The following is a 21,964-nucleotide window of genomic DNA, read 5'->3' on the forward strand; positions in this document are numbered from 1 at the left end:
GACCCCAACCCCCCTTAATCTGCATACGTGCTTATATGTGCACATACATACACACGAGTGCACAGACCTACATGTATGTCGTATACGTGCACAGACAACATTACATAGCTTTGTTCATTAAGCACTTGCTATGTGCATTTGCTTATTCAATCCTCACATAAACCCCCTGGGGTAGTCATGAGCACATCTACTTAATGAGTGAAGGAATCAAGGCTCAGAGAAGTTGAGTGACTCGTTCAAGGTCAAATATAAGGATAGCAACATACCTCACATGCCTACGTCAGAGGGCTCTGTGGGGCAAGCGGTGAATTATTACACATACAAAGCATGTAGACAAAAGTGCTCAGTAAGGGCCAATCTCGCCCACGACCATGTGACACCACCTTCCCACACCCTGTGGACAGTGGAGGAAGCATAGGAGTCTGGACTCGGGGGAAGAAAATGAATGATTATTTGCGTTGCAGAATAATTCACCCCCGTGTGTCTTCACAAGAGAAACGGATCTTACACAGATTTGAGTGTAGAGGCGAGAGGCAGCGACAGAAGGGCATCCCCCAAAGCCTTCCGGTCAAGTTCCCAGGGACACTCACCCCCTGAGAAGACACCATGCGGCTCTCACGGTCTCTTGCCGTGTATTACACGGCCCGCCCAGCCATCTGTCTGGGGTCTTTCCAGTCTGGAAATTTCCTGTTCATGTCAGGTGTGCAGAATTCAAGATGGCAGACATGGACTATTCCCACGCCTGCCTCGGTCTTGCGTTTGCCAGCTCACTCCTGGGGGAGCCTCTACGGGGGAGCATGGGGGAAGCCCCCCAGTGTACTGGGGCCAGTGGCAAGGACCCTCCCCTACCCTGAGCCGCACAGCCAGTGCGGAGCAATGGCTGCTCCCATCCTCCAGTTAGTGGAGAAGGGCAGGGCCAGTCTGGCGCTCAGGGTCTCGGGCAATTTTGTCAACTTCTGGGTGCACTTCAGCACCTTGAGGGTGGCCAAGCCAACCCTTCGTAAGCAGCTTCTATAAGCCCAACTGCAGAGGTAGGAACACCGCCCCACCATTGCAAAGGCTGCCATTGTCTTCTTTCCATCACTAACACGAAAAGCCACAGGGGCATAACCGGTTCAGAGATGCCTGGGCCTGGGGTGGGTCCCATATGTCGTCAACATATGGCACCCACCCACAGGCGCTGGGCGGGGGGGGGGGGGGGGGGGGGCTGGTTCCCAGAGGCGTCCCTGCCACCCTGGAACCGAGGACGTTAAATAAGCATGCACCTGCCCTCTCTGACTTCCAGAACAAACAGAGCTCTCAGATCTCATTGTCACGGCCTGCCCCGTAGAGCGCGTGCAGAGCCTCTGAGCCCACTCTCTGGTAGCCCCACTGCCATCTCCTCCACCACAATCACGCAGTCCACCGACCCGGAAACTCCAGCTCTCCCGACTCCTGAGAAGCAGCCCTGCCCAGAGGCCAACCGAAGGCACATCTCCTCCAAAACTTGAAGACAGACCGCACAGAAGCTTCATTAATTTTGCACAAGATTCGTCTAATAGCGGCTGAGCAGAGAGGAGACAAAGCCACCGGACGTTGCCTGTGCCAGCAGCCCGCCAAGGGTTAACCCATTAGCCCATATCCTGGTGAGCTCATCCCCACTGGAGCCTGCTCAGTGGCTGGGATTCACTGCTCACCAGCTCCTGGAGGGGGCCGGGGAGGCTTTCTCCAGGGCTGGGATGAACAACTTGAACAGAAACTCATTGCCGGGTGCCTCCCCCACCGTGCAAGCTGCCTCTGATTCCCAGGTTCACCGTCCTCTCCTGGGACCCTGAGGACAGTAAGTAAGGAGCGACTGGTCCCCTCTGCCCTTCCGTTTCCCCGGAGAAACGAGATGATTTGTCACTGTGCTTTAGAGCGTGTTCAGTCTTGGAACTGGAATTGGGAAGGCCGATGTGAATGAGGGGTAAAGGAGATGGGGGCTGTGCCTGGGGACGGGGGTGGGGGGGGAAGCGGCCACCGGCAGGCTGGGGGGACCGCCCAGGGAGAGTGGTGGCAGGAGAGGAGGGGGCGCCCTGCTATGCACCTGAGAGAGCAGAAGCTGTGTGCAGACAGCTAGATGTACAGCATCCAGCCTTTACCCCTGGCAGCTGGGAGGGGCGGGGAGGGCCGGGCAGGGACCTCAGTCTCAAACCTGGGCAGAGGCGGGAACAAAATCGCCAGACGGCCAAGCGCCAGGCTGCCCTCAGCTCCCAGAATGCACGGGCGGGACCTCACGCCCAGAATGTCCTCCTGTGCATCCCAGATATCAGACCTCGGCGTCTGCCTGTCCCTCCCTGCCGCAGGTGCGGCAGGCGCCGAGGGCGGGTGCCAGGGAGACCCGGTGCGGCAAGCTGGCCGGGGCGGGCTTTGTCCCAAAAGGCGAAACCCGGACAGGAACGTGCAGGGTGAACGTGTGCCACGGGGACCAATCCTCCCCGTGAAAGCAGACGTTATCACCTGAGCTATTTTTCTCCACCTCGTTACTGGGCAGGGTCTGGATGCTGGCCCGGTGACACGAAGAGGGAGGTGAATGGCACTGTCTGGGTGGAGTATGGCCTTTGGGGAACTTCCCTTCCCAGAAGTGCTGTGAGCAGGTGACAGATGGGTGGCCGAGCCGTGGGGACAGCGGCAGCACGTTCAGAAACGTTTGCTGTAGCCTCTACGTTATCAGCCCAGGCGCCGGGCCCCGCTCACCTCATCAGAAGGGGGTCACTGGTGGGGACTCCGGCGGAGAGAGAGAGAGCACGACCCTCCGTGTCTCAGGAATGTCACAGACAGACCCACCCTTGGGTCTTTCTCAGGAATAACCAATCGTGTTATTTCCGCCACTTGTATTTCGTGGCCTGCCCTCCCCCTCTTCTCCCACCGGGTGACCCTGCTCTCTGGCCCCAGCGTCCATCAAGGTGGGGGGAGGCCTCTCTCCGAGCTCTGCTTTCCGTCCTTACACTTCCCAGAATAACCCCAGCTCCTACCAGGGGAGGGACAGACAACTCCAGGCCCAAGCACAGCGGGGTCCCTTAGGAGGGTTCCGAGACCGCTTAGCAGGATGCCCAGCCCAGATCCAATTTCTCATTAACAACAAAAGAAACTTTTGGTGTCTGTCTCACGTGGGATAACGCACATTCTTATACCCCCAAAAAAAAGCACTTGTTTTTTTTATCTGAAATTCAGATTTACTGGCACTCTGTCATTTTATTGGCGAAATCTAACAATGTGATGCTATGGACCGAGTTCTGACACATTCAGAGAAGGGCGCGGCCAGCGAAGGGCCGAGGCGAGGATGTGCAGGAAGGCGCTGGTGGGAAGCCAGGAATGGGGGCAGCGAAGACGGGAGACGGGGAAAGACAGGGCTCCCATCTCTGAGAAAGCATGGTCCAGGGTGTGGGGCCAGGCGGTTCTGGACCTTAGTTTCCCTATCTGTAAAATGGGAGGGAATAGGATAATGCTGCCCCCCGAGAGCCAGGAGGCAAAGGGACCAGGCGTTTTAGCTCCGTCTGAGTGACAGTGGTGGGGACTCTGTGTCCTCTCCGGCCGCTCCGGCCCCTGCTCAGGGGCCCCGGCTCCAGCCCCTGGCCTCCTCGATGGCTCTACCCAGCACCGCCAGGCCTTACCCGGCACCCAGTGCAGCCACCACTGGACTTCAGTGTGCTGCCTGGGCCCCATTCCCAGTGTCCTCCCCACTCACCGTTCCCTCGGGACAGCTTCAATGTCCCCAGGCAGAGCAGGATAGGCTCGAACTCAGGCTCTGGAGCCACCCAGACTCCCAAACTCCCCTTCTGACCCTGGCTCGCTACTCACCGCTGAGTAACTTTGGGCAAGCCACTTAACCTCTCTGATGCTTAGCTTCCTCACCATTGACAGATGCCAGTCCATTAGAGGCCGGGGGTGGGGGGTGGGCAGCATGCCCGCCTGGCCCTTCACAGCCGCCTCAGCGCCCCCCCCCCCCCCCCCCGCTTTGCCAATCCCACCCTACCAGCCCCGCTCAGGTCAGGGGGTGTCGTTGACAACAATCGGGTGGAAGAAACAGGACTGGGCACTTGATGCTGGCCAGTTCTCACCTTCCCCGCCCCCACGGTCCCAACCGGAGACGGGAAAGCAAGCAAATTCGCAGGGTGAGCTCCACTTGCCCGCAAAACCCTCTCCTCCTTCTCCTGCCAAAGCTCCCCTGCTTTTTGAATCATTTAACTTAACAAGCGTCTGCTGTGTCCTCAGACTCAGCAAAGCACCGAGCACTGAGCGAACCTGCTGGAGAGCGTAAGGAGTTGAGAAAGCCCCGGCCCCAGCCCCTCAAGGGATCTGGGAGGGGACGGAATGCTCTCAGTCCCAAAGAAGATACAGACACTGTCTGCTCACCTCCAGGGCACTAATTCACTCACTTCCCTTCCAACCTCCATTCCCTACATTTCAGACGCTCAGGGAATCTGCTGAATGACAAGTATTTTGTCCTTATTATCCGGGACACTCGCTGCCGCTCACCAGCTCGCATAATCCACACACACACACACACACACACACACACACACACGGCGCCAGACCATTTGCACGTTGGCGGATGAATAGGTGACCTCATGAGAAAAAGCCCAAATCTTCCAGCCAGTTCTCTCCCCTCTCGCTGGAGACATCTCTTCACCTCATTTGTCAGAGACACCACTGAGCGAGCAACTATGCGCAGAAGAGTGAAGGAACGCACACGCCCTGAGCTCCTCTGCAGGGAGGGAGACTGGCTTCCTAGAATCTAGCAGAGGACAGCACATGGGAGTTGTCGCAAAGCATTGTGGTGTAGGTGAGCACTGTTTGCGGAGTACTGCATAGCAACCTGGGGGATACGAGGTCAACAGCCCCACGCGGAAATGACACATGTAGACGGGGTCTCCGAATAAGTGCACCATCACGAGCATGTAGTAGATGAGCAGACCAGCTCTAACAAGATTAAGGGATGGTCCTGTGGGTCCCTCCCTCCTGGAGAAGATCATTGAGGCCACCGGACCCAGTCTTTGCTCCATCCAGGGCCCCCTGGCTCACTGCAAGTCTGTGTTTCCCCTCAAGGGATGGTGTCTTTCCAGAAACAAGGTGGACAAACTCTTAGCTCGCTCTCTCTCTCTCATCTGCATTTTCTGTCCCAATTCCTAATTTCTCCAAGAAGCACCTTCTCTACCTTTCTGGATTTCCTCTTCATCAGTATCAGTTATACAGTCTTTCCTGTAAGAGCCAAGTGGCTCCCACACCTTCCAGATCTCCCTATAACATCTCCACCCTATTCTGGGGTCATTTTGCCTCTGCCCACACCTCTCATTTTCCTGGGTAACATGTTTCACCCTATCTATCTATCTCTCTATCTATCCATTCATCCATCCATCCATCCACTCTATCTATCTATCTATCTATCTATCTATCTATCTATCCATCCATCCACTCTATCTATCTATCTATCTATCTATCTATCTATCTATCTATCTACCTATCTCTCCATCCATCCATCCATCCATCCATCCATCTTATCTATCTATCCATCCATCCACCTTATCTATCCATCCATCCATCCATCCACCCACCCATCCATCCATCCATCCATCCATCCATTTTATCTATCTATCTATCCATCCATCCATCCATCTTATCTATCTATCCATCCATCCATCCATCTATCCATCCATCCACCTTATCTATCTATCCATCCATCCATTTTATCTATCTATCTATCTATCTATCTATCTATCTATCCATCCATCTATCTTTCTATTTAGAGAGCACACGAGTGGGGGTGGGGTAGAGAGACAGAGAAAGAGAGACAGAGAGAGAATCCCAAGTAGGCTCTACATCCAGCCCAGCACAGAGCCAGACATGGGGCTCCAAGTCACAACTCTGAGATCATGACCTGAGCCGAAATCAAGAGTCGGCTGCTCAACCAACGGAGCCAACCAGGCACCTGCTTCTTTCTTGCTCACACCCATTTGCTGGATCCCCACATTCCATCATTCGGCCTCAACCCTTATCGACATTCTGCCATTCTCGGTTCAGCTGTATTTCCACCTGCTCCCTACCATGACCCATCAATTATTTTTAGGGTTTTAATGGTCCTTTTATCTGTGGGGTGCAATTTACACACACGGAAACGCACAGGTCTTAGTGTGCTACATGGGCAAAAGGGCTCCCCCTGCCACGAAACTCACACCAACACCACGCACAGAACATTTCCGTTCGCTCCAGGGAAATCCATTAGTTCCTTCCTGCAATTCCCTTCCCTACAATGACTGTTTTGAGTTTGTCGCCTTCAATTCGTTCTTAGAAGCTCCCAGAATGTCCTATAAATGGAAATATACAACATATGTCCTCTTTCATAAATCTGATTTCTTTCACCCGGCATGTCTATGAGACTCATCCATGCCGCATGTGTCTCAAAAGTTTTGTTCCTTTTCCTTGTTCGTTCCTTTTTATTGCCTGGCATTCCGCTGTATGGATCCGCGCTTTGCTGTTGGGTTGTTTCTGGTTGGGGCGCTGTGGGCAAAGGTCCGGTATGAATATTCTTACACAAGTCATTGGTAGGCATAGGCTTTCATGTCTCTTGGACAAATAATTAGCTGGGGGTGGAACTTCTAGGAGGAATAAGGTAGGTGTGCGTTTAACTTCATAAGAAACTCCCAAGCCTGTTTTCCAAAGTGCACCTGCCATGTTATGTCCCCGCCATCAGCATATAAGAGAGTTCTGATTGCTCCCCGGTTCACCGTTTTAAATACTAACCATTCTAGTGAGCGTGTGGCTGTATCTCCTGGTGGTTTTAATTTGCATGTCCCTGTTGAGTATCAGCAGCGAGCACTTTTTCATGGGGTTCTTGTCCATCTGTTTACCTCCCTTTGTAATGGTATGTCTAAATATTTTGCCCATTTTATTTATTTTTTTAAAATATTTTTTAATGTTTATTCATTTTTGAGAGAGAGACAGAGCTTGAGCGGGGGAGGGGTAGAGCGAGAGGGAGACACAGAATCGGAAGCAGGCTCCAGGCTCTGAGCTGTCAGCACAGAGCCGGACGTGGGGATCGAACTCGAACCATGAGGTCAAGACCAGAGCTGAACTCGGACGCTTAACTGACTGAGCCACCCAGGGGCCCCTCTTCTCAGTGGCTTTTAATGAACAGGAGTTTTCAGTCACGATGAGGTCTTACTTGGTTAAGATTTCGTTCTTGGTTATTGCCTACTCTACCCTGAGGACGCTCACCTGCCTCCAGATCACAACGGTGTTCTCCTCTGTTTCCTCCTAGAATCTTTACAGTTTTAGCTTTTATGTTCAGGTTCTACCCGTGATCTGTCTCAGATTAATTTTTTTGTTGATGCGGTGGGGTGGGGTCGAGTTTCATTTTTTTCCCTTTGGAACATCAGTTGGTCCACACTGTTTGTCCAAAGGACTTTCTTTTCCCAGTTGAATTGCTCCTGTTGTCAAAAGGCATTTGTCCTTGGTTATCGTCTAGCTTGCTGGGTCAGTTGCTAGAGACCGTGGCCTGACGTCCTAAAAGTCAGACTTACAGATACCAGGTTGGCTTCCTGGGATGATTCCTGCAGACTGTGGGTCAGAGTTCTGATTTTATGTGTGGTCTGGTCATTGTCTATATGTATATTCAGACTCCCATTATCATAAGCTTTTGCAAACATACACAAAATTAGAGAGGTAGTATTATAATGAACTTCTAGATAGCCACCACCCAGATTTAATAATATTAAGCATTTTGTCATATTGCATCCAGAGTTTAATGTTTTTGTGTGAATCACAGTATCGTAGCATTTCTCCCCTGTATGATGTTTCAAGACGCATCTCTGTATCTTTAAGACATTTGCTTTTGGGGGCGCCCTGGGTGGCTCAGTGGGTTGAGTGTCCAACTTTGGTTCAGGTCATGTTCTCGCAGTTCACAAGTTCGAGCCCCGTGTCAGGCTCTGTGAGGACAACTCAGAGCATAGATACTGCTTTGGATTCTGTCTCTCTCTCTCTCTCTGCCCCTCACCCACTCACGCTGTCTCTCTCTCAGAAATAAATAAACATTAAAAAAATTTAAGACATTTGCTTTTGTGTCCACAATAGCGTTACCAAATACAAATTCTTATTTTTTAATTGTTTTAATTTTTATGTTTATTATTTTTGCGACAGAGAGAGTGCAAGTGGGGGAGGGGCAGAGAGAGGGGGACCGAGGATCCGAAGCGGGTTCTGTGCTGACAGCAGCAAGCCCGATGCGGGGCTCGAACTCACGAACTGCAAGATCATGACCTGAACAGAAGTCAGATACTCAAGCAACTGAGCCACCCAGGCGCCCTGCAAATACAAATTTTTAATTCTTAGTGTCATCTAACCCAATCCAAATTCAAACTTCCTTAAAATTATCCCCAAATGTCTTTATATAATGGGTCTGTTCTAGTCAGAATCCAAAAAGGGGAACATGTTGCCCTTAGTTACGCCTTCTAATTATCTCTGTTTAAACATTTTATTGCTACTTAATGTGCACACAGAAAACTAGTCATATCATGAATATACAGCACAGACACACCCATGTAACCCGCGGTAGCCAGACCAAGAATCAGAACATTACAGCACCCCAGAGGTTTCCATTGTGTCCCCCACCCGCTACCCCCACCAAAGGGAACCACTATCCCTAACTGCAAATAGCACAGATTTTGAATTTTATGTAAATGAAATCTCATGTTATGTAAATGGGGTTTTATGTAAACGGAGGTGTGTCTGGCTTCTCTCGGTCAGTGTTGTGTTTGGAGATGAGTGAGTGCATGTTCGTTCGTGCTTGGGCTTGTCAGCTCGTGATTCTTTCCTTCTCGCGGCTGTGTGGTCCCAATCCAGGGAGCCATCTTGGCGCCAGCCTGCAGCCTGCCCAACCCCAATTGTGTGACTAAGTCTGCCTCCTGATGCTCCAAACATGGTCTCCAGGTTAGAGGGACCCATCCTCCCTTCTCAGATGGCTGCTCTGAGGGCTGAGCCCCACATTCAAATCTCTGGTGAGTCCAGAAGCCCCGGCATCTCCGGCCTTCCTTCCACTGTCTCCTCTGCCAGCCCAACTTTGGGGCCTCAGTCCTGGTCCACCTCTGAGATGTCAAGGACATTAAAGGTGGGTGTGTTCGTTTTGGGTGGGGGGTTGCTGTACTAAATTACCACAGACTCAGTCACTTAAAACAACGAAAGTTTATTCTCTCATGGTTCGGGAGGTCAGAGTACAAAATCAAGGTGACGTCGCAGCTGGTTCCTTCCGGAGGTTCTGAGGGAGAAGCCATGCCATGCCTCTCTCCTCGCTTCTGGCCACTGCTGCAATCCTCGGCTGTCCTTGGCCTGTGGAAGCATCACTTCGACCTCTGCCTCCGTCTTCAGGAAGGCTTCCCTCTGTATGTCAAATTTTCCTCTCCTTCCTCTTAGAAGGACGTGGTCATTGGACTGGTCTCTTTGAGAATGATCTCCTCTGCAGACCCTTGCCTTAATTACACCTGCAAAGACCTTTTATCCAAATAAGGTCACATTCTGAGGTTCTGGGTGGACAATTCAACCCACCGCAGGGAGGCAGGGAGCCCCAGCATCCAAAGGCAGCACCCTTTGGGCTGGATCTTCACCGCCAAGCGGTGGAAATGACTACCCAGAGAGAAAATCCTACTGGGGACGTCAATACATCCACATAAGAAACCAGGCTGCACTAACCGGCACAAAGTCCCCTCGCTAGGACCTCATAACGCGCTCTGTGATGCCCCTCCTTACCCCCAGCCCGTAGGGGAAAAGATCACTTTACAAACAGCTGCGTGGCTTATGCAAAGAGACCACAGGACCCAAGGGGAAGGGAACACCTGGGCGCCTTTACTTACAAAAGCACATCCGCCATATTCTTCAAAGTCGTTGGACACAGAGATCCAAATAGCCTCTCTCTAGATGAGCGTACATGAACGTGAATATCTATATTCTGAAGGCAAGGCAATTTTACAGCTCATATTTCCTCCGTGGCAAAGGGGAGGGGTCTATGACCGCTTGTGGTAGGAAGGGGGAGCATTATGGTTCGGGGACGGGGACGTGGGGGACAACACCAGGTCCAGTGGTTCAGGCCTGAGCTGCTGCAGGGGTGAGGGAGGATGGGAGGTGAGGGATTAAGTTTGAGATGAGCACTGGGAGGGAAGCGTTGGAGGAGAAACCATTCACTCAGTGACGCTGCTGTTTGTGAAAGAGCCTTGATAAAGAGGAGTTCCAGAGTGTTCCAAGCTCTGGACACCATCTCCTTTATCCCAAGTTGCCTTTCCTTTCTCTCTCTCTTTTTTTTTAAGTTTATATTTATTTATTTTGAGAGAGAGATGGAGAGCAATCAGGGGGAAGGACAGAGAGACAGAGAGAGAGAGAGAGAGAGAGGGAGAATCCCAAGCAGGCTCTGCACTGCCAGCACAGAGTCCGATGCAGGACTTGAACCCGTGAACCGTGAGATCATGACCCGAACCAAAATCAAGAGTCGGATGCTTAACCAACCGACTGAGCCAACCAGGGACCCCTATCCCAAGCTACCTTTACCCAGGGGCCAATACCATGATTTCCAGACACGTACCCTCTCCGTTTTCGGGTGGGGGGAGACCACTGTGACTGGGATGAACTGCCCACCTTCCCCAACACAGCTTTTGCTGCTGGAAATTGCTCTCTGGTGCCCCGCTCACACAGAGTAAACCTGATTTGAGTGGGGCCTGATCCAACAAGACACAGAAGAAGAGGTCGGAGGAAGAGGCTCGGGCCACCTGGAGGAGGGAAAGGGCGGGAGCTGAGGACCAAAGACAGTGGATCCAAGGAGGGAGGAGAGCAGGGGCTGGAGAGAGCGCTGCTTGGAGAAAGTCACCCCAGGCAGGCAGGGGCCCTGCAGAGAACAGACGGAGAGTCTGTGGCTCTGGGGACCTGGGAGGACAGAGTGGCCAGCACGGTCCTAGAGCTCCGCTCTGCCGGGACTTGATGCGGGGAGGCTCCGGGCTCTGCCAGGAAGAACAGAGACGAGCAGTGCCGTAAAGAAACGCGGATTTAGGGGCGCCCGGGTGGCTCAGTCGGTTAAGCATCCGACTCTTGGTTTTGGCTCAGGTCATGATCTCACGGGTCATGAGATCCAGCCCCACCCCTGCACTGACAGGGCAGAGCCTGCTTGGGATTCTCTCTCTCTCTCCCCCCCTCTCTCTCTCAAAATAAATAAACATTACAAAAAAGTGGTGGATTTATGCTCAGGATCATCGGGAGGGAGGGAGGAAGCAGAAAGGAAGTTGTCCTCTGACTTGCTCGCTCCCCGATGGGGATGTCGCATCTCTAGGGCACGAACCCTGCACCAGACCCTCTGGAGGCAAGTCAAGGACAGGAATCCGGGCGGTGACAGTGACTCGGTGAAGACCTCCCCTCCCCGCCCCCTGGTTCTCCCAGCCTCCCCTTCCTCCCACACACAAAAAGTACCTAAAATACCAGGAAAAGTATCTAAATCCAGCCATTCATATCTTAGTGCCTTATTGCAAATACATAGGCATTGGCACTCGAACTTGATAAAGTTTTGTTTTTTGTTTTTTTTTTTCCGAACGAAAGGTTTTAATGCTGCGTTCCAGGCCCCTGAGCTAGCACAGCTCTGGTGGAAAGCTTTGGCTTTCCAGGTAAGTGGTGCCTCTCGGAAGCTCCAGAACTGCTCTGCACAGGTGACCAGCCAGGGGAGGAGAGGGCTCTGGTGACCGAGAGGTACACACACACACGGGTTCTGGATGCGAAATCCAAACAGGTGGTGGGATCGACTCCACTCCTTTACCCGCTAAAGAATGAGAAGGTAGGAATCTGATTTGATGTAACTCATGAGGAGGGTGGGGAAAGGGGGCATTTAGATATCAAAAAGGTCACACTCTGAGCCCGGGGCATGACTGTCCAGTGCTGACAAAGCACATAAAATCCTGGGCCGTGCTGTTCTCCAGTCCATACACAGTCTGGTGTTTTAAGAGCAAGAGAGGGGTGCCTGCGAGGCTCAGTCGGTTAAGCGTCCGACTTCCGCTCAGGTCACGATCTCGCGGTTCGTGGGTTCGAGCCCCACGTCGGGCTCTGTGCCGACAGCTCGGAGCCTGGAGCCTGCTTCGGATTCTGTGTCTCCCTCTCTCTCTGCCCCTCCCCCGTTCATGCTCTGTCTCTCTCTGTCCCAAAAATAAATAAAAAATGTTGAAAAAAAAATTTTTTTAATTAAAAAAAAAAACAGATAAACATTAAACAATTCTTTAAAAAAAAAAAAAGGAAAAAAAAAGAGTAAGACAAAAACACTCCAGGGAGTGGTTTCTTATTTATGTGGATCTCATCTGACTTTCTTTTTGGCTTTAGCACAAAGCCAGGCATCGCCCTCCGCTGAGAGCCAGGCTGCAGACGGATGCTGAGAACAGGAAGGGCGTGTGAGGACCGCTTTGGCTTCACCCCTGCTTCTAACTGTTGCGGGTACCGGGTGCCCAGTCCCGAGGAGCCGTGACAATGGAGGCTCTCCCCAGGGCCCTGGAGGTCGAGGAGAAGTCTCCGGAATCCAAGGACCTGCTGCCCAGCCAGACCGCCAGCTCCCTGTGCATCAGCTCCAGAAGTGAGTCTGTCTGGACCGCCACCCCCAGGAGTAACTGGGAAATCTACCGTAAGCCCATCGTCATCATGTCGGTGGGGGGCGCCATCCTGCTCTTCGGCGTGGTCATCACCTGCCTGGCCTACACCCTGCACCTGGGCAACAACAGCCTTAAGGTCCTTAAGATGATAGGGCCCGCCTTCCTGTCGCTGGGACTCATGATGCTGGTGTGCGGGCTCGTGTGGGTGCCCATCATCAAAAAGAAACAGAAGCAGAGACAGAAGTCCGTTTTCTTCCAGAGCCTCAAGTCCTTCTTCCTGAATCGCTGATGGCGGCCAACAGCTCTGTTCTCCCTGTCGCCCGGCCCCCTCCACCGGGAGGAGATCTGACAAGGACATCAACATCCCCATCTTCTTGGGGGTGGGGCTAGCCATAAAGCAGACCAGCGAAGCCTCTTCCTGGCCCTGTGGGGAAGAGCTCAGGGCTCCGAGTGCAGCTGGAGGGGGCTGCTGGCTGTGTCTCATTTAGGCTCTCTGTAACTGCCCTGCCTCCCCTTAGACGCTGGCCGCAGGCATCCCCTTTCAAGGCTCACTCCCTGCTCCTGCATCCAGGTACCAGCCATCTAACTCTCTCCGCAGAGCGCTATGCATGTTGGGAAATTCCTCCGGCCAGGCCGTGCCCCAAGGAGAGCCTCCTGTTTCTGCATCTGAGTGCCTGAGCTGGATTCGCCCATTTGCACCCGAACTGACTGGTAGAGGTCCCTCACAGAAGAGCCAGACACTGGTCTGGCTCCCTGTGTTCACCAGCCCCAGCTCTCTCTGTGGGCAAGATACTGATTGGCATTTCAAGAGACGAGAAGAGTCACATGTATAAAACACGGCAAAGAGTGAACAGTAAGGGTGGCCAGGGAGAAACGCTGTGGAAGAAGGCGCGTCCCCCCTCCCCTGACCCCAGAAAAGGCGCTGGGAGTCAGCCAGCTGAGGAAATTTAACTCCGGGTTATAGAGTTTTTACATCAGAGGCCGTGTGGGCTGGACTGGGGGTGCCACAGTTTGACCTTCTAGCTCCCCTGTGAACTTGACAATTAGCCAAGCAAAAGTGCATGTTGCCCTGACTCCCCCTTTCCCCCTGTCTACCCGGCCCCACCCCCAATTCTAGAACAGCAAGACAGAGACCGCAGAGGGATTCTGTAAGATTGTTCTGTCCTTCACCTCCATCGAGGACCAAAGACCATGCACCGCACCTGAACGGTCTGTGGGTTTCCAGAGAGAGAGGATTTGCTTTAGAAAAATCCCAATGTCTGGCCTCCCTGCCTATAGCCACCGAAGGAGCGAACATTTACTGGGCGCCCTTCTCCGGGGCCAGGCCCTGGGATGACAGACAACCGGCCAGACAACTTCATTCTAAAGCGAGACATATGGCCAGGCCGAGGTGCGGCTGCAACACCCGTGCTGGGCGCGCTATGGGGGAAGCGTGGCAGGTGCAGGAACACAGAGGGGCATCTCGCCCAGACAGGGGAGAGGACGGAGGGATTGCGGGACGGAGGGATTGTGCCATTGGAATAGAGGACAACAGGAAAGATTAGAGCTAGCAAAGGGGGCGGGGGGCAGGGGGAGGCAATTTGGGGGGCAAAAGTCCAGGTGGGGGACAGGGGAGGGGAGGGAGCTTAACGAAATTAGGCAACTGCACGGCAACTTCCTGCCTCTTGGCCTGCTTCCCACCTGCTTCCCATCTGCCTTAGTGCAGCCTCTCCAGGGGCCACGATGAGGCCACAGACTGGAAGGGGGTTTCCAGGGGGCCCACCAAGCAGAGAGCACCGTGAGGTAAGCGCTCCCTAAATCTGGGGCTTAGGGTGAGCAGAGGCTCTTAGGTGACAGACCAGGAGGCTGCCCTGGGCCGGGCCAGAGGTCCAGTGGAGAGCACGGATAACGAGGTGTGAAGGGAGGGCAGCCTCTCTAGGGTTTCTGGGCCCCCGCTCCCTTGTCACCGTGGCAACCCCCCCCCAACAAGCCTCCAGTATTTCCATCCTCTGTGGTAGTTCCAGATGCAGAGTCAGAACCTCACCTAGTTCCTTCTGCATCATGGGAAACTCCATGGAGACAGGTACCTGTCCCAGGGGGCCACCCCTGCCCCACCCACCTGAGAAGCCAGAACTTGGGGGGGTCTGTGGCCTTTGGGGCTTCACCCAAAATGACCATGTGTCTCATTCGGACAGCGTAGCCAGGTCCTCTAGCTGAACTGCCCCCTGCATAAGGCGGTCAAGTCCCGTCTGGGGTGCACTGCAAGTGCTTTGTCCTCAACTGTCGTCCTAGTGCCTCGAGTGACAGGGCTTACAGACCATCTACCCGCCTTTCTCTGGCCTGAATGCAGATTCCGCAGCAGCCCTATACTATCACTCTCGCCTCCCCTGATGCTTTCTTACGTGAGAGTAAACAGGACGGGCTCTCAGCTCGCTCACTGGGAATCCACACTCCCTGTGTCTCCCTACGTCCGCCCCAAAGCTCGTGGTCTGGGCGCAGCTGTGGTAGAGAGGCCCATGCGGAGGCTACTGTTGTGTACGTCTTGCTGGGAGTCTGGGGGCAGCCATGACTCTAGGAAGTATCCAAGGTCTGGACTCACCTGGAAGTTTCCAGCAATGCTTGCCCACGCGCCCTGCCCCTTAAGCTAGCATCTCAGCAAGAATAATGAGGAAACATCCCCCGAGCATCACTCATCACCACTGGGATCCCCGCACATGGGCGTGGACCAGGGAACATGCCAGCATCACGCTGAGGGGCTTTTGCCAAAGGCCATCGCCGCATGGGACGCTGGGGCGTCTGCGCAGCTGGTCTGGAATGTGGCCCAGGCCAGGCGCCGCATTTCTCGGGGAAAGCATCTCCACCGAGACTCTTCCGGTGCCCGTGGATCGGAGGACGGGACCGGCATCCACGTGTCTCTGCTCCGCGGACTGTACCCTTCCACCCACAGCTGTTCTGTTCGGGAGATTTTGTTTTAATCTGAGTCCTTAAAGGAACTGATGTAATGTTGAATCGTGCGCTCTTTCTCGGTGTCCCCTGCGTTTTCATTCTGTCCCACCCGGAGTCCCAAGACTGTCCCCATGGGTCCTCGCCGCCCCCCCCCCCACTCCCCGCCAGGAGCTGATAGCCCCTCTCTGAGACGCTGAGGTCGCAGACAGAGCGAACGCTCCTGACTCTTTCTTTCCGCACAAGCCCATCACTGAGACCAAAAAGAGATATGGGAAAAGAACCTTCCGGGATGAATCAGCGGGGCCAGGGTGAGGCAGGCGGCGACCTGGGGGTCAGCCTGTCGACGTCGCCGTGAACTCAGGACAGCGAGCACAGGAAGGGGGCACGTGGCCTCCCTCTGCCTCCTAAGTCCTTCTTCCTCCCTCCCGGCCCAGCCTCTTCTGCTTCTCTGGGTCTTACATCCTGGCCCTCTGCTACTTGGCCCCCACACCAGATTCACCGTGTCCTTGATGTCCTGCCTGCCTTGTCCTTAACGGGAGAAGAAAGGCCGGCTCTGGGTCTAGATGAACACGCAGTGATGGATTCCTCTCTCGGTTCCTGCAGCATCGCCAGACTCACAACACCTCGTCCCCGCCTGTCCCTGCTCCCCCCCCACGCCCATCACTTTGTCACTATCTCCAGAGGTGACTGGAAAACTATACCCCACAACCCCTGAACGTGTCTGATATGAGGTGTGCATGAGGGGACTGCCCGAGCACGTGCCTGGTGAAGTTTCCGGGCTGTGGGGTGCGTCAGGGGAGGGCTCTGAGAAGGGGCAGGGGGAGCGGGCAAGGACACTCTGGAGCGGGGTCTCTGAAGAGCAGAGGAAGGACCCAGGCGGAAAATAAAGGACATTTCTTGGGTGCTAACTGCATGCCGGAAACTGACCAACCCTTCCCGAGACCCTGTTCTCAGGTGCTACTCTTATCATCAACCCCATCTCACAGATGAGATAAGTGAGGCACGGGGACACCAAGCTAGGAGCAGCAAGCCAGGATTAAAATCCAGAAGGCCTGGTTCCTGAGGCCACACCCATTACACCCCTTGCCCCCCATTCAGCTCTCCAGAGACCCCCAGGGTCGCTGTGGTGGGCTCTGGGCTGCGAGGCAGGGAAAGCAGGAGTGCAGCTGGGGTTGGGAGACAGGAGGGGAGGACACACCCAGCAGGGGCCCAGAACGCCAAGCAGGGAAGTGGCCAGGCACCAGGAGGACAGACAGACGGAGCCACCAGCCGGGAAAGAAGCCAGCGTTCTGAGCATCTCCTACGAGCCACGCACAAGTGCAGGGGGTGGGGATGGGGGCCTCCGGCTGCTGGCATGAGGTGATGCTGTCACAACAGGGTGGCCTTGGTACCTCCCAGGCCAGGCTCTTCTGCTGAGTGCTGAGAAGGATCTAACAAGGATCTAAGTCAACAGCCAGTATCACTTTCCCAGGAAGCACAGTTGCTGAGCTCCGCGGCTTTCTGCAGGGAGGGAAGCTGGGGGCTTGCCTGCCCTTTCTCCAAAGAAAGACCCTCCTTGCTTCCTTTAAGACTAGAGTGGACTCCATGGGGCCCCTGAGTGGCTCAGCCGGTTGAGCGTCCGACTTCGGCTCAGGTCATGATCTCGCAGTTTGTGAGTTTGAGCCCCGCGTCGGGCTCTGTGCTGATGGCTCAGAGCCTGGAGCTTGCTTCGGATTCTGTGTCTCCCTCTCTCTGCCCCTCCCCTGCTCACGCTCTGTCTCTCTCTCTCTCAAAAGAAAATAAAGACATTAAAAAAAAAAAAAAAAAGACTAGAGAGGACTCCCTGGTGAGCCTTGGGACTGGTCCCCTCCTTGTCCCTGCTAAACCGGTGGCTACCCATCCAGGTCCTGCTTCCTGCTCCACCCCGGATCCCTGAGCCCGTGCCCTTAGCACCCACAGGATATGGCCGGTTCTTTCCCATCCCATCGGAGGCTTCTGTCTATGCAGACTGCTGTGCATGGCTCTGGGGGCTATGGGAGCTGAGCCAGGCCCTGGCCCTGTGCTATCTACTCCCACAGATCGCCAGTGGGGGGTTGCTGTACCCGAGGGACTGTGCTGTAGGTGCGGGAAGGAGGGGCGCTCCCAATCAGGTCTCCTACCAAGGAGAAAGCTGAGCAAGGGCCACCCCCCACTGCCCAGCAGGGCTCTCCAGCATGAGCGTCAAAAGTGACAGCCAACAGTCTCTCTGGTAATCATGTTGGTCTCACCTTCTATCCATAAAGAAGCGTGGGTACAAATAATGGCCATTTTCCTGCAGGGCCGCACGGGAAGGAGGCCTGGAAGGGGAGGGACATAGGATTCTAACTATGGTGACCATCGTCTGACTTGCCGCCTGGCCCTTAGTCCCTCGCTTTCTCCGACCCCCTTCTCAGGCACAACCTCTGGACCTGTGCCTCGGGAGTGGCCGTTAGCCCAGCATTTCAATCCCCAGAGCATGGACCACGTGCCCCCGTCAGAGACACGGCCGTGTGAGCTGTCCTGTCCTGGAATGCTGGTCTCTGTAGGTTCTTGCCTAGACCTCAACTGTCCTCACTCACACGCTTCTCCAAACGGGTTCTTTGTTCACAGTGGCTTCAATTACTCTGTGTGTTGTGACTCCCCACACCTATACCCGTATGTCTAAGTGCCTATTGGACAATGTGTTAGCTCCCTGTTGCTGCTGTCAAAACAAACAAACAAAAAACCCAAATCCAAACTTATTATGTTACCATTCTGGAAGTCCCAAGTCCAAAATGGATCTCATAGGGCTAAAATCAAGGTGTTAGGTAGGGCTACGTCCCCTCTAGGGGAAGATTTTGCTCCGTGCTGTAGCCAGCTTCTGGAGGCCCCCACGTCCCTTGGCTTCTGGCCCCTTCCTCTATCTTCAGATCCCCCACCCCCCTCAGTCTGACCTGTACTTCTGACACCATTCTCCTTCTTGGACCCTCTGGTTCCCCTCCTTCACTTGCAAGGACCCTTGTGATTACATTGGGTCCACCTGGAAAATCCAAGCTAGTCTCCCCATAGTGGGGGATCCTTGTGTTAGGTTGCTAGAGCGGCCATAACAAAGTATCACAGGCTGGGGGGCCGAGACCTCCCAACTTGGTTTATAGATGGCTGTCTTCTCCCTGTGTCTTCCCTCTGTGTGTGTCTGTGCCCTAATTTCTTTTTTTTTTTTTTAATTTTTTTAATGTTTATTTATTTTCGAGACACAGAGGGAGACAGAGCATGAGAGGGGGAGGGGCAGAGAGAGAGGGAGACACAGAATCCGAAACAGGCTCCAGGCTCCGAGCTGTCAGCACAGAGCTCGACGCGGGGCTTGAACCCATGAACCATGAGATCCTGAGCCCAGGTGCTCCCCCAATTTCTTCTTCTTATAAAGATACCAGTCAGGTGCCTGGGTGGCTCAGTCGGTTAAGCATCTTACTCTTGATTTCGGCTCAGTTTGTGAGTTCAAGTCCCACGTGGGGCTCTGTGCTAAGTGTGGAGCCTGCTTGGGATTCTCTCTCTCTCCCTCCCTCTTCCTCTGCCCCTCTCCCACTAGTGCTCTCTCACGGTTCATGGGTTCAAGCACGGTGTCAGGCTCTGTGCGGACAGCTCGGGGCCTGGAGCCTGCTTCGGATTCTGTCTCCCTCTGTCTCTGCCCCTCCCCTGCTCACGCTCTGTCCCTCTCTGTTTCAAAAGTAAACATGAAAAAAAAATTAAAAAAAAAAAAAAAATCCAGGGCAGAGCCTCATAAAACTCAGGGAAGGAACCCCAAGCGAATAATTCTGAGCACATCCGCCGAACACTCCGCTGATGCCCATTCACTGGGAGAGGGAAGAAAGGCCCCGTGAAAGGAGCCGGCAGTGATTGATGGGCCTGGGGAGAGGGTGTGTTCACTTTCGGGGCTGGCGCAGGGCCACCCGACTAATGAGCGGCGCCCAGCGTGGGTGTGAGAGAGCCACAGTCAAGGCCAGGACAACCCTGTTCAGGATCATCCCAACAACAGGATGGGGGAGGGAGGCGGGAAGGCTGGGGGTGGGGGGGACGGGCGTGGCCGCCGCAGAAGGAGCCTGCCTGATGGCGTGGACGCAGGCCTGGGCAGGGCCTGGGATGGCTCACCAGGCCCTTTCACACGTGGTCCCTGAAAGACAACATTGTTCCCTTCATCCTTTCGACAGGGCGCTATTGAGCACCTTGGGAACACTGCACTGGGAGTCGAGGGTGGGGGGTGGACCAAACAGAGCTTCCCCCCCACCCCCACTCCCTCCCAGAGGCACACAGGCCGTGAACAAGGCCATCGTCAAACGGACAAGCCGGTGTCAGAGAGTGATGCGGGTCACGGAGGCAGGGAGGGGAGCTTTGTGTTGAGGCCTGACGAGAAGGAGGCCACCGAGGCAAGGTTGGGGGCAGAACATTCCAGAAGAGGACATGGGAAAGGGAGGCCGAGGAAGGAAGCCGTGTGGGTGTTGGAGAAACCATCTCTCCTCCTCCTCCCCTCCCGGCTCTCCTCCCCACCCCCACCCAGGTGTGATTCCCACAACAACCCCCTCCGGAAGGGGACCTTGGGAGGGGGTGCCATGCTGTCGGCCTGCAGCCTTGTTGGGCGGTGCCTGTCCTGCTGGTCCTTCTGCTGCTCTGGCCGCTCCCTGGCCACACACGCCCATCCGGGACCCTCCTCCTCCTCCTCGTACCCACTCAGCCCTCCATCCCTCTGTGCTGGTCACCCTCCCTCTGCCGTCACCCCCAGCCTCCCTGCTGCCTGCACCCCCCACCTGCAGCGTCAGTCAATGTCACCCGAGTCGGCCGCTGCTGTGGACACCTGTGCTGAGCTCCAGACAGCACGTCCCAACCCGGACAGCCCTCAACACACACTGACCGGTGTTGGAAGAAGTCACTGTGTGTCCCCACACCGCTTCGTCCAGATCCACTTGTGTGTCAGCGGAGGGCAACCTCACCCACCAATCCCGAATCTGGGCTGGCCTTCCTCTCCCACACGCCCCACACGCAGTCTGTCTCCCAAGTACCTAGAGGCCCTTCCCTTCCCCTTCTCCCAAGTCCCAGTGCCCCTGGGCTAAGTCACCGGTGTCCCCATCAGCCTCCCTGCCTTCAGGCTCGTCCTGCTCCAATCCACTCCCCACATTCCAACCAGCTGTCTTTCTAGAAGGTGCTTCTGATCACGTCACCACTCCTGCTCCTGAACCTGCTCTCATCCTATAACAAGATGGGACTCACACTCCCTCACTTAGCGGAGTCCTTCCTGCGGAGTCACGCTCCTCCCCCAGCCTACCTACTTCCCGGCCACTCACCCTGTACCCCAGACCCACAGCTTAGCATCTCCCACGACGTCACGCCGCTGCATCTTTCCATGTGCTCCTTCCTTGGCCTATACCATTCTGATCCCCTTTTCCATCTAGCTGACTCCTAGCTCAAACGCTGCCTCTTCCAGGAGGTCCTCCTTAAAGTATCCTGGGGTCACAGGCCTTGCCGATTCTCTGTGCTTTATGTGTAAGTGAGTCCTCTCTGTAGTGAGAACTCTGTGCTTGTTAAGTGCAAGGGTAGTGACAGTCCTTACAAGGGCTCTGCGTAGGGGTAATGCAGGTAAATATTACTGCTCCCATTTTACAGGTGAAGAAGCTGAAATTCAGACGTGCCCCAGGTTACAAGACATCATGCACAGAGGGACAAGGGACCCACGGAGAAGTGTGTTTCAGCCCCCACTCCCATCCTATCCCCGTTCCTTCTCCAGCAAGTAAAAGCAGCCGTTGGCTTGGTGAGGACAATGCTCTTAGGGCCTGGGAAGAGATATTCCACAATTCTTCGTGGGCTCAAGAGAGCAGGTCCCAAAGAACCCAGTGCAAGGCCACGGAGGCCAAGTGTCCTGAGCCGTGGGCCTCCTGCCCAGGACCTGGCATAGATGCCCAGGGAAGCTGAGGACCAACCCCTGGCTGTGTGGGGAGCAGCCTGCTCTGTAGACAGCACCACAGATGGGTCTGAGCAGAGACGCTGGTCTCCTTCTGTTCCCCGCCCTTCCCTCCTTCTGTGTTGTGCGTGTAAACATTTGTTCAGAGGGCGGGCCTCGTCTTAAGCGTTCTTACCACTCACTCATTAATTTTTATTAATTAACCCAACTCACTCATTAATTTTTATTAATTACTTAATAATTTATTGTTTTTATTAATTAATATACTACTGAGCTCTTCTAAATCCTTAAAGAAACATTCTTTGGCCACTATAGCTGAAATTCTGAAATCTCAGTGGGATTTTCAATATCCCACTGTAGAGGAATGCTCTTTGTTTTGTTTTCAAATCGTCCGAGTTAGCGCATTAGCCCGCCTGCTGGATTTCCCCCAGCTCTCCAGAGACCCTCCCCTCTAGGCTGGCACCTCAGATCCCTGAAAGCTAGGCTCTTCAGGGTCCTGGGCATC

General features: G+C 54.4%; 1 protein-coding gene across 3 annotated transcripts; it reads left to right on the forward strand.

The window, feature by feature from the left end:
- The first annotated feature begins 1,224 nt into the window (after nucleotides 1–1,224).
- Nucleotides 1,225–15,611, forward strand: PIRT (phosphoinositide interacting regulator of transient receptor potential channels). 3 transcript variants are annotated; one of them, XM_040453186.1, is made up of 3 exons: nucleotides 1,225–1,819; nucleotides 8,854–9,118; nucleotides 12,349–15,611. In XM_040453186.1, exon 3 carries the CDS (start codon nucleotides 12,493–12,495, stop codon nucleotides 12,898–12,900), a length of 408 nt encoding a protein of 135 aa, XP_040309120.1. In that variant the 5' UTR covers nucleotides 1,225–1,819; nucleotides 8,854–9,118; nucleotides 12,349–12,492; the 3' UTR covers nucleotides 12,901–15,611. The 3 variants fall into 3 exon arrangements, with proteins under 3 accessions (XP_040309120.1, XP_040309121.1, XP_040309118.1); XM_040453187.1 differs by having other exon boundaries at nucleotides 8,969–9,118; XM_040453184.1 differs by lacking the exon at nucleotides 8,854–9,118.
- The last annotated feature ends 6,353 nt before the right edge of the window (nucleotides 15,612–21,964 follow it).

This window comes from Herpailurus yagouaroundi, unplaced genomic scaffold (genome assembly GCF_014898765.1).
Source record: "Herpailurus yagouaroundi ecotype Mexico unplaced genomic scaffold, PumYag 208, whole genome shotgun sequence".
NCBI lineage: Eukaryota > Metazoa > Chordata > Mammalia > Carnivora > Felidae > Herpailurus > Herpailurus yagouaroundi.